A 17,534-nucleotide genomic window follows, 5' to 3' on the forward strand; every position below is an offset into this window, starting at 1 on the left:
GGGGGATTGGGGTTGGGTTGTGGGTGGGTTGGAGTCGGGGCGGGTCTTGCCAGGTTTGGGTTTGGGGCCAGGTCCAGTGGGCCTGAGGGAGGTTTTTGGCCGGGTGGCCTGGTTGGGGTCCTGGGGGGTGTGGGGGCTGGTATTGGAGGAGGGTGACCTGGTAGGGGTCGGAAGGGAGGTAGGCTGCCCACGAGCATCTGGGGGTCTGAACTCACCTCTGGTGGACGGTCCCCCTCGGTTGTCATGTCCTTGGTTGTCGCCTTCTGTTGTGTTTCCTGTGCCTCTTAATACCCCAGCGTAGGACCTGGTCCTCTTGGGGCATTCCCGGTATAGATGGTCTTTTCCCCCGCAGAGATTGCAGGTCTTAGTCCGAGGACAGTCCTTGGACTTGTGCCCTGTGACACGGCAGAGCCTACAGAACACTGCGGGGCAATCCTTACCTACGTGGCCTTCTGCTCCGAACCTTCTGCAGGTCCGGGGCATGTCCTCGTAGTGGAGGATTCCGTGGCATGGGCCAAGGTTGATGCACTGGGGTAAGTGCAGGAGGTCCCCCGTGGTGGCGTCTCTCCTGAGCTTACATGTGAGGATCCACTTACCAGTCCAGAAGCCGTTGGCGTCCAGGATCCGGTTTGGCTCTCTCAGCACCGTGCAGAACCTCTTCAGGTACGTAGCGATGTCTTGTCCTGGGATGTGAGGGCTGCGCATGGACACCGTGACTCTTCTTTCCTCCCGTTGAATGGGCGAGTTGGCAACAAAGTTGCCGAAAGGAGATCCGGGTTCTGCCGCCTTCACTTTCTCCCAATATCTTCTGCACACTTGTAGGGACACAAATGTGATGTAGAAGATTCCTTTTACGAAGGCCTGGATGGAGAGGGTCTCCGCCTTGGAGAAGCCTTGGTCGATGACCATCTTCCTTCCGAAAACCTCCGCTGTCATATCCGGTACCCTTCCGTTCACCTCCTTCAGTTGGAGGACGACCGTCTGCTTCATCCAGGGTTCCAGGGCTGGAACCCCATCTGCTCCCTGGTGTCTTCCGCTTGCCTCTGCTCCTGCAGCTGCAGCTGGGGCTGGTCTTGCTGGGGCAGAGGTGGAGGTGGAGGGTCTTTCTTCCTGCACCCGGCTGGCTTGGGCCTGCTCCGGGTGCTTCTTCCTCTCTTGCTGCTTCTTGGGGGCCATCTTCGCCTTCATCTTGGACGTCTTGGGCCTCGGCTTCGGCTTCAGGCTTCGGCTTCTGGCGTCGGCTTCCTCGATGTCCTTGATGGTCCGCTTCGGTGGCTCCTCGGGCTCTTCGGGCTCTTTTGCCTTTGTAAAGGCAGTTTGGTGTCCACTACCGGGGTAGTGACACAAAAGTGGGGGGTAAGGGAGGATCGCAAGCTCGTTCCTGGCAAGGGCTAAGCCTCTAACCCAATAGCAGCAAGTAGGTGAAGCCGAATTTAATTGACGATCCTACAGGGCCGAGTAGAGGGTACCTCACCAGGACCAAATGGCTGGGATAGACCAACCGAGATCCACCGTATCTGCTTAAAAGCTTCAACACCCCTAAGGGCAAAGGTAGATACTACACTTGATCTTAGCCAAAAGGCCGAGAAGTAATAGAGTTGGAGTCTTCCACTACTTCAGCCTCTGAAGTGCTGAAGGCAGTCTACTTTATGTACAGCCATGCTGGGGGTGCATTAGGATCACAAACTTTGAATCAGCACCTCAGCAACCAGAGGTTGGACTAAGTCATCACCCTTCAAGTCCAAGTCGAGTCCCAAGTCATTGACACCCACTCCCAAGTCAGTTCTCAAGTCACCAAGAATTCATCCAAGTCGAGTCCCAAGTCAAGCTACTTCATTTATCAAGTCGTTTGCAAGTAGTACTTAGTGAGGCTTCTGTAACACCGCTTTCTTACCCGCCCCCTTCAGCTGTCAGAGGAGAAAGCTGTGGACTTTGAATGCAAGTAAGGCGGTGTTACAGAAGACTCGCTGCCTACCTTTTCTTTTTTTAATTTTATTAAGCATACAGATCATTTACTTATTAAGCGGCACTATTACACCTTCAATTTTATATTTACCAACATGAATATATAGTATGAAAGTATAAAAATATTATAAAAAAAATATAAAATAGAAACTTCACTTTTTATTTTGCTCGGGCCATTACTAGTATAATTAGGTTTTTAATTTCATAATTACTGAAAACAATGTTGACGTGCAGAGGAGCATTGTTGTGGGTGGTTTGGGGTGTCTGTTGAAGAAAAAATATGTCGGCTATGATTAGCACCCAGCTGGGTAGAGATAACCCTTGTTATCATGTTGTCATGTTAACTCTTTTTCACTGGGCTGGTAACATTTAATATTCCTTGCCTTTTCAGTCGCTCCATTCTGCAGGAAGTCCTGGGTGAAGATTTGAGCAATGAAGCTTTTTCATTCTCCACTCACAAGATTGTGACTGCTGCTGGATTCAAGGTAGATGGAATCAATGAAAAAATGATTTTCAGTAATGCATCTATATATTTTATAATGCAGAAAATGGCAGATGTATATAGTCTTAGTCAGCCAGCAGATGGCTCCTTTCCCAATGTCATAGTTTTCCCCTTTCCTCCTGTTTTTTTTTATAGAACTCAATAGCTCAAGCTATTATTTTACACACAACAAAAAAAAATTTACAGCAGTGCCTCTCATCTCTTCCCAGGGTACAGCCCCATCTGAGGTTTTAGTCAGAAAAAGGTTTGAAATACATATTAAAGTTAAAGTGTTTAGTGAAAACAATATTAGCTGAAACGTGATATTTTTAATTTGCATTGAGGAAAGATTCAGATTTCAGTTGTCTGTGTCTCAGTGTGCAGAATCTTTTTCCTGATTATTTTCCTACCATAGCAATATTGTGGTGCCCCTACTGTACTTATTGTCCTATGTCTCTACTGTAGTTATAGTCCAATGTCCCTACCATTGTCAAAGTCTAATGTTCTCACCGTAGTTATAGACCAATGTCTTTACCATAGCCAATTTCCAGTGTTTCCACAGTAGTCATTGTCCTATGTCTGCACCATAGCTAGTGGCTCTACCATAGTCATAGTCCAATGTCTCTACCATTGTCATAGTCCAAAGTCTTTACCCTGAACACAGACCATTGTCTCTACCATAGTCACAGTTCAATGTCTTTACCAAGGACACAGTCCTACGTCTTTACCATAGACCATAATCTAATGTCTTTATTTTATGTGGGAGGAACCCTAAACCAACACAGGAATTTGAATTTGGTATGCTAATGACTGAGGGTAGCACTCTGGCCATTGCAGCACTAGGTCCCAGGTTCAAATCTCATCCAGGGCACTATCTGCATGGAGTTTGCATGTTCTCCCGTGTTTACACGGGTTTCCCCCAGGTACTTCGGTTTCCTTTCACATTCCAAAACATGCAATTAGGTTATAATTGGTTTCCTCTCAAAATGTATCTTAGACTGTATTAAAGACAAATGATTAGGTTAGGGACAGTAGATTGTGAGCCCCTTCGAGGGACAGCTAGTGACATGACTATGGACCTTGTAAAGCACTGCGTAATATATTGGCACTATATAAATACCTAATAATAATAATAATATTATTAATAATAATAATATTATTATTATTAATAATAATAATAATAATAATAATAATAGTACTGCAGGATGAGAGTGCTAATCAAATTTTTTTTTTTTTTATAAAAGTAAGCATTTTTTATATTCATGTTATCTACTAGAACTCTGTTCGGACATATTTCTGTAAGTTACAGGTCTACAATTTAAAAAAAAAAAAATCATTAAAACCTGTAACGCTTTTGGTACAGAAACCTAGACATCAGTGTAACGCCCAGGTGGCTAATAATTAAAACTCTGAAATGTTTCACTAAATATTTTAATCTGCTGAAAGGTCAAAACTTCTTAGTTAGGAAGATTTGCAATCTCTGTAATATTTTTATTGGTCTGTGCCACCATACAGGAGAATATTCTTCTCTGCTTGTCCTGTTGATCTCTGTGAAAGTAATAGGAAATTTTACAGTGGTCACCAGAACAGTAAGTAAAGGAAATCTTCCTAGGCAGGGTACACACAACAATACAAACATAGGATTCTTCCCATTCTATCCAATACTAAAATACAAAGTTTTAGCTGTACATACACTGTACAGGAGAAGTAAACTCCCCTATCCTTTACAACCAAAGACAGTGCCATCTTAGCCTATGTTTAGATCTGCAGTTGCCATGGTGCTGCGCAGTCGATCAGCTATGCCACCAGCTATTTAGGGGCTTGATATAATGGCTGACATAGGCACACAGGCAAATCTGTTGCTTTGGTTGGGCTTTAACTTTTTCTAGTTGATACTAGTGTTGGTGTTCGAATTCGGGTTGTCCTTATATTCAACCCGAATATGGCTGTTTGAATTCGGGTAAACTCGACCTGAAAAACACATTGTTCGCATTGTTCACAGTGTCTAGGGACCTCCCCCATGATACCTGGGGCCCTCCAATATAAGCAGGGATCCTCTCCTCCATCTTTGTGGTGGTAGGCATCCGATTGGCAGACTGTCACCACATGCCACACCAGCAGCCATAAGGCCAGGGTTTGCCTGCATTTACCATTCCTGACAGAGATCTGCTAGCATACACAACCTCTCTGTGCTCCTGGCAGTGTCAAAGTAAAATAAAAGTACTGCAGTTAGATATTTAGCTGTGTAACTATTAGGCAGATAGATAGTTGGATTGTACTGTATTGCTTCAGTCCTGTAATCCACTGTACTAAGATAGGTAGATTGTTTCACTGTTAGTCACATAGATAGATAGATAGTCAGTCAGTGTGTTACATACAGGCAGCCAGAGCCTCCTTCTCCTGCTGTTGCTGCTGCCGCCTGTCAGTACTCCATTCACTAAAATTGTACACTTCTGGGTGACATTGATCATGCACTACACCCAGCTCTATATGCCAGTTACCAATGCCAGCCACGCTCCGTCTCAGGGCCCACCGCCTCCTCCTCCTGCTGCTGCTGCCTGTCAGTACTCCATTCACTAAAATTGTACACTTCTGGGTGGCATTGAGGATGCACTACACCCAGCTCTAGATGCCAGTTACCAATGCCGTCCACGCTCCGTCTCAGGGCCCACTGCCTCCGTCTCTTGCTGTTGCTGCTGCTGCCTGTCAGTACTCCATTCACTAAAATTATACATTTCTGGGTGACATTGATCAGGCACTACACCTACCTCCATATGCCAGTTACCAATGCCGGCCACGCTCCGTCTCAGGGCCCACCGCCTCCTCCTCCTGCTGTTGCTGCTGCCACCTGTCAGTACTCCATTCAGTAAAATTGTACATTTCTGGGTGACATTGATTATGCACTACACCCAGCTCTTGATGCCTGTTACCAATGCGGTCCATGCTCCGTCTCCTCCTCCTTCTGCTGCTGCCACCTGTCAATACTCCATTCACAAAAATTGTATTACACACTTCTAGGTGGCATTTATGATGCACTACACCCAGCTCGAGATGCCAGTTACCAATCCGGTCTCCACTCCGTCTCAGGGCCCACCGCCTCCTCCTCCTTCTTGCTGTTGCTGCTGCCACCTGTCAGTATTCCATTCACTAAATTTGTATTACACACTTCTGTGTGGCATTGACAATGCACTACACCCAGCTCTAGATGCCAGTTACCAATGCGGTTCCCGCTTCTTCTCAGGGCCTACGACCTCCTCCTTCTGCTGCTGCCACCTGTCAGTATTCCATTCACTAAATTTGTACACTTCTGGGTGGCATTGAGGATGCACTACACCCAGCTCTCCATGACTCTTACCAATGCAGTCTCCCTGGCGATAACTGACTAGAGGCCACACATTGCTACTGCTCGCTGACCCACACTCCGTGTTTGGTCCTCCATCCTTTTGCCTAATGTCACTGCAATACTTGTCCACAACTTTATGGGTTTCATTCCTAACACCTGATCCAGGTCATGATGCCAGCTAGCAAGTATTATTAATAAACAGGATTTATATAGCGTAAACACATTATGCAGCTACATAAATGAAATAGGGGTGCGTCAAGGAGCTTTGAGACTGGCTAATTTTTGTATGGAGCTTCTTCCCCTCGGGGCCCTTTGCCTCTAGATACTTTGAGGCCAATATCGCTTCTAACGAAGCTGTGTAACCAGCCAGTTTTTGGACCAGAGGAACCCCGTCGAGGCCCTCTGCCTTTATCTACTGTGAGGCCTATATAACTTGTAACAGAGCTGTGTAAATGGCTATTTTTTTGACTGAAAGACCCCCCTCAGGGCCCTCTGCCTCTACTCTGAAGCCTGTGTATGGCTTGCAACGGAGCTGTGAAACCTGGCGGCTAATTTCTGGACCAGAGGAACCCCCTGGTGCCCTCTTTGCCTCTACTCGTAGGCCTGTAAAAAATCTGGAATGTTCCCTTGACAGCCCCATAAAATGGCCTTTCCAGCAACATAAAAAAGCCTTCCTGATTTATTTCTTGCCTTGTAAAGTGTTGTGCAGAGCTGTGGGAGTCTCGCCATGTCTTTTTGTAGGCTGTAGAAGCTCTACACAGTCCCAAAAAATAACCCAAATTTTTCCCCCAATTTGTCTTACATGCACCTGATAGAAACAGGGGAAGTCTGATATAATTCTGAAACCGAGCTTTCACATCATATGGAGTACTGTGACTGTGGTCATTATATAATTACTACAATTGTCTTGGCTGTGGCGAGTTTTGTTTTTTAGATGGTGCAGGCTTTTACAACCAACCAACTGGCAGTGAGTTTTCCATTACTTGGTTAACACAGTGTTAGTTGGTTGGACTTCCAGTTCACTTTTCCACACTTCTATTTTGCGTGTACAGGTGCCATGATTGTGCACTAACCCTGGTCTTCTTGCAGCTGTGTTTTCTTAAAAGCCTCCACTTTTTCCTGTAACCCAGATAGTCTCGAAATCCTCCCCAGCTATCCTCTCCTTGCCTGACTGATCTAATGCCATAATGGAGGAAAGAGCTTCTGGGCAGTCTAGCGAGCGGCTCCCCTGTTCAGTGGAGCTTCATCTGCTATGCCTCTCTGACACAATCTGAAGGATTGAAAGACAACTTAGGGGCATCATCTTCAATCTACAGCGGCCCGGCACTTTCTCTCACACACCGTGAAAAATTGTGGCATTTTGTACTCCATTTAACATCGCTCGAAGATGATAGCAAATCTTTTTCTTAACTCCTTGCTTCCAGCTTTTCTAAAACTTTTGAGTCCTGGAGATGCTTTAAAAGGATTATGGCTAAAAGTCTCTGTTCCAGAATGTTACAAAGTTACACAACTCTTCCTTTAGAAAATCATGAAGGAAGTTTAGTTCTGCAATGTATGCACATATACTAGCAAATTGTCTTTCTCTTCTCTAACAGGCTAATTCTGAGTAGTTGGGTATCGGTTTTGTGGATAATGTAATGTTTTATACCTCTTTTGTAGGAAAAGTGCTTTTAGTAAGGTTTTAAATACACTGTGGCTTTGATAGAATCACCCAACTGTATTTATTGAGGTATGTGCTATTGAACAAACAAACTTTGAAAGCATTAAGCATGTCCACTCAAGCCCAATTTAAAGTGTATTTAAACCCCAAAATAAAAATATAGTTTATTCTTAGACGTGGTCTACTGTTGTTACCATCAGAAAAAATATTCTGGGAAATGCTGTGCAGCCATGTCTGCAGTTTAGGTGGATAGCTAATGGTTGGATGAGGCAATCTCTAAATTGCATTAAAAGATGAAACAAAGGTAACAAATATTAAAGAATTGCAGTTTGATATGTTGATGAGAAAAGTTATTGAACAAGTGGATGGTACATTGAATATTTGTAGTCAATTGAAAGGATCTATTTCAATCTATAGTAATAACAAAAATAACATCAAAAGGCAAATTGCATGTATGCCAACCATAAGTGGAGTGCGCACAGTGTGTGGTCCCTGTGCTGTTTAAATTCTTTATTGCTTTTGTATCACTCATACCACCTATCTTTCTGAGATGACAAATAGGAAAACCTTTTAGCGGTATGTATGAAGGCAAAGTACACTCTCTTCAATGTTTGTAAAAACGTAGGCATAATCAATATTCTAAAAATTATTACTTAAACGTACAAGTGCTTTTTCACCACTACTATTCCTTCATATTAGCTTTTCAAAATAACAATTGCAGTCTTTTATCAGTTGGATTAAAGGTTTAGTGTAATAAAACCATTTCAGCAGTTAGAAACTACACTTTATAGAGGCCAATTCATCAGATGTAAAAGAGGAAGCTGCGTGTGTTGTGTAATTTGTGATGTGTTTGTTCTCCGTAGATTGTACTCTCTGTATGTTTTATATGCCTATGTGATGTATAAGTCATGAATTTATGTTCTTTGGTATGTGTTTGGGCTGTGTATTGGGCAATCTGTTATGTGTGTTGTGTACTCTGTAGAAGTGTATGTGTTTTGTTTTGTATACCCTATAATGTGTATGCTCTGTTTTATGTACGCTGGGATGTGTTTGCTCTGCATGTTGTGCTCTGTAGGTTTTGTACCCCGCAATGAGTATGTTTTGTGTGCTGTGCTTTCTTTTGTGTTTGTTATTTTTGTTTTGTACTCTGTGATGTCTCTGCACCTTATATGCTCTTTGTTGTTTGTACCGTGTCTGTTCTTTGCTGGTAATATTCTGTGTGCTCTGAGTTTATGTGCTTTATGATGTCTGCAGTGTGTGTGCTGTGTGATCTGTGCTGTAAATGGGCTACATTTCTGCATTTATTTTTTGACAAAAATATAGACAATTCCATTGCTGACTTCTTATTATTATATGCAGAGAACGGCTCTTCTTCTCTACTTTCAACTCTGATAGTGTCATGTTTCATGTACTGAAAGTGGGCCAATTAGGTATTTAGTTAACATTCAGAATGTACCAATGCTTTAAATATTGTGGTTGAGACCAAACAAAAAAATTTAGTCTTGAAAAATGGTGATCTATAAAATGAATGAGTCACATTGAATGAGGGGGCACTAATAACAGTAGGCACTGAAGCAGTAGATGTATTGGAAAACAAAGGTCAGAGAGCAGAAGCTTTTATGGCTGCCTAAAGAGACATTTCTCTTTCCCGGCGGCAGTTCCCTGTTAATATGTCTGTTTTATGAACTAGATGTTACGGAAAAACATCGATCACTTTTTATGTTCTACCTGTCTCATTTCCTGGATAACTCTTCTGCGTTTTTACATTCAATTTCAAGCCTGCACGGCTTTTATTGATATTATGCTTTCGGGGAATCTAATTGGCCCAAAATATGACAAATCTCACTGTTATAAGTCCCGTTTATCAGATGGCAGGGCCTGCCACATTAACGCCATCTCCCAGGGAAGATGACAGAGTTCCCATCTATTATCCGTAAATTTCCATGATTAAAGCTTTGTTACGCACCACCAGGCCTCTGAGAATGACTCTGATGCTTCATTAATCAGTGGACCAGCAAACGCCACAGAAGAATCAATAATAAAGCAATTTAGCAAATCTCTTAGCATTGTCTGGCCTTCCAAACAATGCTGGGTAGTGGATACTTTCTTGCTTTTCACTTGCACAATCCCAGAAAACCTCTAGACTCAGTGAGTCAGATTACTTTATTTTGTTTTGGTTTTGCAAAATTTTAAATATAATGTGCTCCCAGTGTATCCCAATTGGGTGGGAGTGTTGGTATGAGTTGGGCTCATTGAAAACAGTTTGTATTCTGGTAATTGGGTTTAGTCTGCATTGAGCAAAGTTACTCAATGCATTTGGTGCTTACTATAGCCAAGCAGCTAAACACCCAGGTCAGGGTGTTCTCCCCAGCTCCTGGTACACCACCCAGCACTTTTCAGTAACCGCCCAGCTGTATTGGGTGGTTACTGAAGAGTTGGGTCACAATACAGGGGTTGCCACTTCAAAATAAAAGTAGGATGAAGTTGCTTTTTCGACCCTTCCCACCTTCAGTTTATTTACAGGATTAATTAAGAACAGAGACACACTAGCAATGGCCATAAGGAGCTTTGTAAACTCGACAAAATAACTTTGCTTACTGGATACCATCTTAAACAGAAGGCACTTCCACTGCCACATTGGTTTTACTTTTAGTTAATTGAACTTGCACAAAATAAAAATTTAGACTTTTGTTACAAATTTGTATGTGAAATTAGGGTTGATTGTGAAGTGTATTTAGGACCCATGCTGAATGATCTCTGAGAAAAAACAGTGTGGTCAGTAGTTTTCAAACCTTTCTTCAAGTCCCAACAATAGTTTGTGTGTTTGAAGATATTCACAGGTTGCTAAATTGGTTGTACTGTGCATGTGCATATATGATTGGACAATTAAGGAGTGAATGCCCACAAGGAAGTTGTCTCTGCTGTGGTAGCTTTCTCCTTTAGTTAGTAAGCTCCCTGCATTGGAGAGAAGTTTGGTGACAGCATTTTGCAGTAGAGGAGAGCCTTACTCTCTTACCTCTTTCAGTCTGATGTTACCTATTCTTTGCAGAATACTACAGTAAGGTGATCAAGAAAGCTTTAGGTATTTATATTTATAGCTATAATTAAAGGGTGGATGGTATTTACCAGCTTATTGATTTTCTTTGTTGCCTGGAATTGCTCATAAACATACATTAAGATGACCATTGACATTATGCCTGATCATATATATAATATAAATACATAGGAAAAGAACATAGATTGTACAGTTAAGTTGATGTTATTGCAGCCCCTGTGAGTCCTCCGGCTGTCAATCTGTACTGAGAATTCTCCTGGTAATTAGAAATGACAGGTGAGCAGTCTTGGGGCTCATATTGTGATGGAGCCCTGAGTCTTTGTGGAGGAAATAAGGAACAGCTTGCCTTTCACTTTGCACTGACAAACTTTCAAGTGGCGGATTAAGGACAGATAGACAGCGAATACCCGGAGTGCTTCGTATACGGTCAGGAAATGTGCAGATTGACAAAGGGAACTCTGTTTTTTTATATGCGGCATGTCTCATTATATTCCCCCAGGTAGCTCACCCACTGAGCCGTCACAGTGTTCCTACCAAAATGACTAGGACATTCAACTATAATAATCTAAGCTAATTTAACCGTGGGCTGAGAAGGCAGCACGCTGACTGAGCAGTTTTGAGTCACGCAAAAGGTGAACTCTGTTTTGGGACCTTTTTATAAAGGGGTACAGCTGCACTCTTTTTATTTCCTTAACATTGTATTGTGGATCCAAAGTGATAAAAAACAATGAAATGTAAACCAAGAGGTTGGAGAGCACACATCCCAAATGTAGGAGAAAGGAAACAGGACATTTTTTTTTAGCTCAGAGTATGTGGGCAAATTGCACACCTTGCTACACCCATTTTGTAGGTAACCCAGAAAAAGAGACTACTAAGAGGGAAGAGGAAAAGAAAGACTTGGTATTGCTTGACATTTTCCAAAAGTTTGTGTCAGGTGCAATAACAGGAAGGGGGAGATGCCTCATGTGGAGTCACAAAGAGCATTTCAAACCTGGCTAGGTTTCTTACTCTTCCCCTTCTTAAAGAAACAAAACTTTGAATAATGTTGGTCTTCAAAATCACAGAATAATTTTAGGTGCAACAACCTGAATAGAGATTTCACTTTCTACATGTTTGTCAGTGACCCAAAGTACAAAAAGCAGAGATTGACAGTCTACTGGAATGTTAGGAAAGTCAGCAATGCCATGCTTTAAATTACTTCAAACACAGGTTGCCTCTAACACCTGTGGGGTCACTGAAACAATGAGTCAGATATTTTAAAGCCCCCGATGACTGGAGAAAATCATTTCATGGAAGAACCTGTGTAACCCAGGAAACCTGTAATTTGGAACTGAGGAGTTTCTATTTTTCTGGCCAGGAAGGAAACATACATATTAATCTGGAGCCAGATGGTGCAGGTGGTAGGAGTGGAGAGTGGCACAAAGCTCCACATTAATACCAGGATAAAATGGATTAAAGTTCATCCCTTGGGTAAACACCATGTGCTGGACTAGGAACCAGGCTCTGATACAATTAGATATCTTAACCATCCCTTTCTGAAGATTTTATTCTTTATAGCGATTCCTATTTTTCTAAAACCTTATGTCTGTTCACAAAAAAGCAACTGTGTATATCATGTAAATCAGCTTCTTTGATGTAGCAAAGAGTAATAATGAGCTGGTGAAAAGCAAATAACCAATACCTTTGCCTTGAAAAAATAATGAGAGTAAGAGTATGGTAATTGCAACCAGTTCTCATTACTCATTAAGGCTCCAAAACCAAAACTTATCAGGCATTCTACATGTGGTTTTGAAAATTGTTATTTTGGAATGTATTATTTTTAGATGTTTATTTGATTTTTGCCACAAATAATGAAGTTTGATCTATTCAGTGACTGACACTGGATCCCACATTTGCTTGATTCTGCTTAGTAATATAATCTAGTACTTCAAGTCCCTATTAACCTTCTTATTGTGCCCCCTTATGCTAATTTTACACATATTTAGGCACTGCCACTTCCTATTTTTGCTGTTTATTGCATACACATTAGATGCCTCCTTAACAGCTCCAAATCTCTAATATGTCACTACACAATTGCTAGTTATCTCCTAGATTAGAGAATGGCATCAAGGTGTAGTTTGATGCTTCTAGATATTTTCTACCTCCCTAGACAAAACATTGAAAGTGTGATCTTTAAAACTACCTAGTTTTCCAGAGATAGCAAAAATTTACAATTATGATGGCAGACAGTTGACTCAATCAGAATGGCACTTTGCAGTTTTTTGTGAACTTTATTACAAACTGTGGGGATCCATACATCAGTAAACATCTGATAGGTCAAAAGATTGTCATGAAACACTCCAATACATGTTGATAAACTGGAGACAACAGCATACTGAAGAAGACTGGAAGCACTAACAGACAAACTGAAGCTACAGGAAGAGAAGCAGGACAAACTTCAAGGGGCTATTTTAAACAACATTACTAGTCAGCATACACAATGCAAGTGCATTCCATTTGAAATACGAACCATAATGTGCCCTTAAAAAAAGCAAGGGTGAGTGGGGTTATCTAATTATGCAAAATTGGTTTCTAAGCTACTAAAGAGATAATAGTCAGCCACACACTATTATTGGAATAGGTTTATTTAGGTTTGATGTATTGTGTAGTACCATGTAGCGAACACTGAGCTTATAGTGACTATGTCCTAGGTATGCCCAACTGTTAGGTGCTATGAAGGTGCAGGCAGAGTCAGGTAGAATGTTATCCTACCTGATGAAGTCTCCATGGTTCGGGCGTTGATGTCACTTTGGGCTCTTTTATCCACTTCATCACCTCCACAAACCCTACTGAGATACTGGCATTGTTAAGTGGATTTAGAATTACTATAAAATGTAATGCAAGTAATTAATTGTTTAATGTCGGTCAGTAAAAAGAATACAAGGGTATTTTTACCCACTATCCAACATAAGGTGCATGTTTTCCATTGACAACCAATGTAAGGAACAGTACATAGTATTTGTTTAATTACTGAAAAAAATGATTACTGGAAAAATAAACCACCTCAGATATCATATCCACATTGTATACCACTGCTATTTACAAAGTTTTGCAAAACATATATTGTTACTGCTTGTATGATTAGATGCTATAATGGTTTAATTCTGTGAGTGTTATGTTGTTCTAGTTTCGTAATTGCAGGAACAGAATATTCATATTTTTTTAAGCACCTGAAGGATATTTTGAATTTTAATAGCATTCATTACAACAACAATGGAGTCAACCGATGCTTCTTTGTGTTATTCCAGGTGCGTGCTATCCGCCTGTCCTTTGTGGGAGAAATGGGCTGGGAGCTACATATGCCCAGAGAAGTCTGTGTGCCTGTGTACCGGGCAGTCATGGCAGCCGGTTCCAAGCATGGCATTGTCAATGCTGGATACAGAGCTATTGATTCCCTTAGCATTGAGAAAGGTAATGCTCTGCTCTAGACAAATGTGAACAAATTGCATACATTGCGTACGTGTGTACAGATGAGCCATCATAATACAGTGAATTACACCCAGTATACAGAACTAGAGTATGTGCAACACCATGCATACAGAACAAGAATAGAAACTGCAAATATAAGCAGTGTGCAGTACAAGAAATTTTACCATGCAACATCTATACATAATCATTTTGAACAGATACTGCAGAATACTCCCAGCATAAAAGACAAGAGAAGTATCCATATATCATGAAAATACATAACACTATCAGTATCATGACTGCTAAAAATGTGATGTGTACACCCATATAACGTTGTCATTTTCAACTGTGGTAAATACAGAAATGTTCTGGAGAACTGTGTGAAAAACAAAATAATTTTTCTGCACAGCAACAGCACTGAGAAGCTACAAACAGGGATGACAAAAAGAGGACTAATTCTAAGCAGACAAAAGCCTCTCCCCTAATACAAAATGCCTCAAAGAGACTGGAATTCTGCTTCTAGTTTTAAAGGTTCTTGTAAAGCTTCAGTTGTGCAGATCTTCTTGTCTAACACACTCTCACTCCCTACCCTCATCAGGAACAAAAATCAGAATGAGAAAGAAACTTCCAGTCAGTGGCTTATAACGAGAAGAGATCTGAATTTCTATTTGTTAGTGGTTGTACATGGCCAGTATGCTTTGCATTTATATGTTGGAGCACTCTTTTGATTGAAAAAATGCTAGTGCACTTTCGCTGCATGGCAAAAATGTGCACCGTTTTCTTGAAGTTTTCACAAGGTATCAAAAACACATTTTTCCGGGCATTCTAAACATTATTTTCACAAAATTTGTCCCTACTGAGCAGTGTCCCTGGGTGGAATATGGACAGATAATGAGAAATACATCCACCCTAAAAAATAAGGAAAGTCCGTTTCAGAAAGACAGTTTCAGCACAAGTACTGCAATTTGGAGCTGAAATCCTATTTTACTCATTTAGGAGTCTTTCTAAGTGAATTGAATTTTGACTTTCTATTATTCATAAAAAATATTGACTTTAGTAAATTGAGACAAATTGGCTCATATTACAGCAATTCACTTTGGCAGAACATTCTTCTGTCTCGGTTTTGACATGTTACTTGAGGAAGTCATACCATTCCTCAAAGAAAAACCGCTTTGGCCTAAGCGTCTGAACACCCAGGAAACATTTGTCCACCATTAAACAGAGGTTTTGATTTAATGAGATTCGCTGGGCACCATTTCCATCTAATTTGATGGCAGTGGCTGCGGGTCTGTGCTGGGGAGCTCAGTGACACCTCTTATTAGAGGCACAAGTGAATTAACAAGCACTGCTTTTAGCGTGGGAAATTATAGATGATGTTCCTAGAAACTGACAACCGTAATTTCTGCAATATTTCTATCCACTGCCTTTTAATCGGAATGAACGTGGCCTTAATTTCTGGCTAAAAAAGCTCGCTATTTTATATTAAAGTTCAAAGATCTTTGCTGGTAAGTTTTAAAGGTTTTTGTCTAAGCAATATACCAGACCTATTTCATAAAGCTCAATCAAATTTGCTTATGTTTTAATTACCATGCCCCCCTATATTACAATAATAATAAAAAATATGTTTCTATTACATACCTTTCATTTAGACTCAGTCACATCATCACTAGATATTTGTTGTATGGGCAGTGCATGCAGATCATGGCTGGTGGGGGTGGGGGTCAGCAGATAACCCACAGAAGATAGGGCTGTGGGATGATAGGGCTAGGTGATGTTGGATGTCCTCCAGCTAGGAAATGAGGTGGGATTTAATTGAGATGCTGCAGCTTCTAATGCACATTGTAAGAAGCTCACCATGTTCAGTTAAATCAGAGTAAGCAATTTCAGTACAGGAAAGGAGCCCATACAACTATGCAACACAGTAAGTAGGCTAAAGTACAGCTTTGAATGTGTTTTGCTGAAGCAGCCCATCAGAAATCTTATTTCAAAATTTCATTTCATACACATTGTAAATAATTTCTCAGGGCCTGAAGGGCACAAAGGAATTCTTATAAAGGGAAATTGACAGAGATAATAGAGAAGGCATAACAAATATATACCATAAATATTTGTATATATTAGCAATTTAGTAAATATTTTATAAACAAATAAAATAACTATATATTATGCATCCATTTTAATTACTTACCATGTCATTTAAAAAGAGTGCCCTATATAAAGTACATCTGTCATATTGTAGGTTACCGTCACTGGCATGCGGACTTGCGCCCGGATGACACACCATTAGAGGCAGGGCTTGGCTTTACCTGCAAACTGAAGTCCAGCACCCCATTTTTTGGACGAGATGCTTTGGAAAGACAGAAATCTGAAGGCTTGCCCAAACGTCTGGTGGGCTTCACAATTAATGAGTGAGTAGTTCTGATGGAGCCATTTAAAGATCCACATTCCATCCAAAGGTGTTGTTTATCCCCTTCAACAACTTTGACACATGGCTCTGCATTCTATGTTTTGTGAAATAATAAAAAGTCCAAAATAGGAAGTGTGACCAACTCATACCAGGAGCTGTACAAGAGAGGACCTGGAAAATCTAGAGCACTTGAGGGCAACCTGTTTAACAGATGTTGGCACATGTTTCTTCCATGTCAATAAGAGCCTTTTCATACCTGCAGGGAAAACTGCTGTTGGCCGCTCCCTGCTGCATAAGAAATTGCAGCAAACCACACCACAGGTAACACATTTGCACACTGTTACGGCTGTGTAGTTTAGCAGTGGTCAAAATATATTTTTAATTGGCATACACTGACCTAGGAATAATGACCTATCATATATTATTAATAAATGCAGATTAGTCTCCAGTGCATGGAAAGTGCATGAACTGTGCCCAAACCACCATCTTGCTTTGCTGAGTGTTCATACATTTCCTGCTTTCTTTTTCGGTTTAGAATTGTTCCATTATGATATACTGAAAGAGGCATTATTCATGAAACTCAATGTTGTGTACTTGCACCTGGCAGGTAAAGACATTTGGAAGGCAGTAAAATTAGAAGCTATTTTACATAGGATGTTGTATCCCGTTATACAATTGCAGGTGTTCTGCTATGTCGAAATGCCTAACAGAGTTCCTACTAATCAGTGCTATTCTTTTTTTCTATAGGAAAGTCCCATTGTTTGGTCTGGAAGCAATATGGAGGAATGGCGTAGCTGTAGGGCACATTCGGAGAGCTGATTTTGGTTTTGCCATTGATAAAACCATTGGTTATGGCTATATCAGGAACCCTGATGGGGGGTCGGTAAGTATGTTGGGACAATTGTAATTGGAGTGCTAAAAAAAGACAACACCCTGCCCCTGGAAACTGCTTATAAACATTCAAGTTTCCATTGTGACAAATGTTGGCACTTAAATCTCATTGTTTATAGTATTCAGTATGTTTTTCAATCAGATATAAACATTATTTAGGCAACAAGTGCTGAGAGTAAGTCACATGGTAAAACATATTTATCCTTCAATCAAAATACATTAGTTACAGTTTAGTCAATTAGTCAATTTAGCCCAATCTGTCAGCTGGCATTGGACTAAACTTGC

The 17,534-nt window shown here is 41.0% G+C and overlaps 1 protein-coding gene and 1 pseudogene across 2 annotated transcripts in view; one reads left to right on the plus strand and one right to left on the minus strand.

The window, feature by feature from the left end:
• SARDH (sarcosine dehydrogenase) overlaps positions 1–17,534 on the plus strand; it is an 89,495-nt gene that overhangs the window by 59,798 nt on the left and 12,163 nt on the right. For both annotated transcript variants that reach the window (XM_072431185.1, XM_072431184.1), the window contains exons 17-20: positions 2,357–2,450; positions 13,792–13,954; positions 16,191–16,359; positions 17,106–17,241. In XM_072431185.1, the coding sequence (XP_072287286.1) occupies positions 2,357–2,450; positions 13,792–13,954; positions 16,191–16,359; positions 17,106–17,241 (562 nt within the window). The remainder of the gene's footprint in view (positions 1–2,356; positions 2,451–13,791; positions 13,955–16,190; positions 16,360–17,105; positions 17,242–17,534) is intronic.
• On the minus strand, positions 1,524–1,594 carry LOC140344661 (U2 spliceosomal RNA; annotated as a pseudogene).

This window comes from Pyxicephalus adspersus, chromosome Z (assembly GCF_032062135.1).
Source record: "Pyxicephalus adspersus chromosome Z, UCB_Pads_2.0, whole genome shotgun sequence".
In the NCBI taxonomy this organism is placed as follows: Eukaryota; Metazoa; Chordata; class Amphibia; order Anura; family Pyxicephalidae; genus Pyxicephalus; species Pyxicephalus adspersus.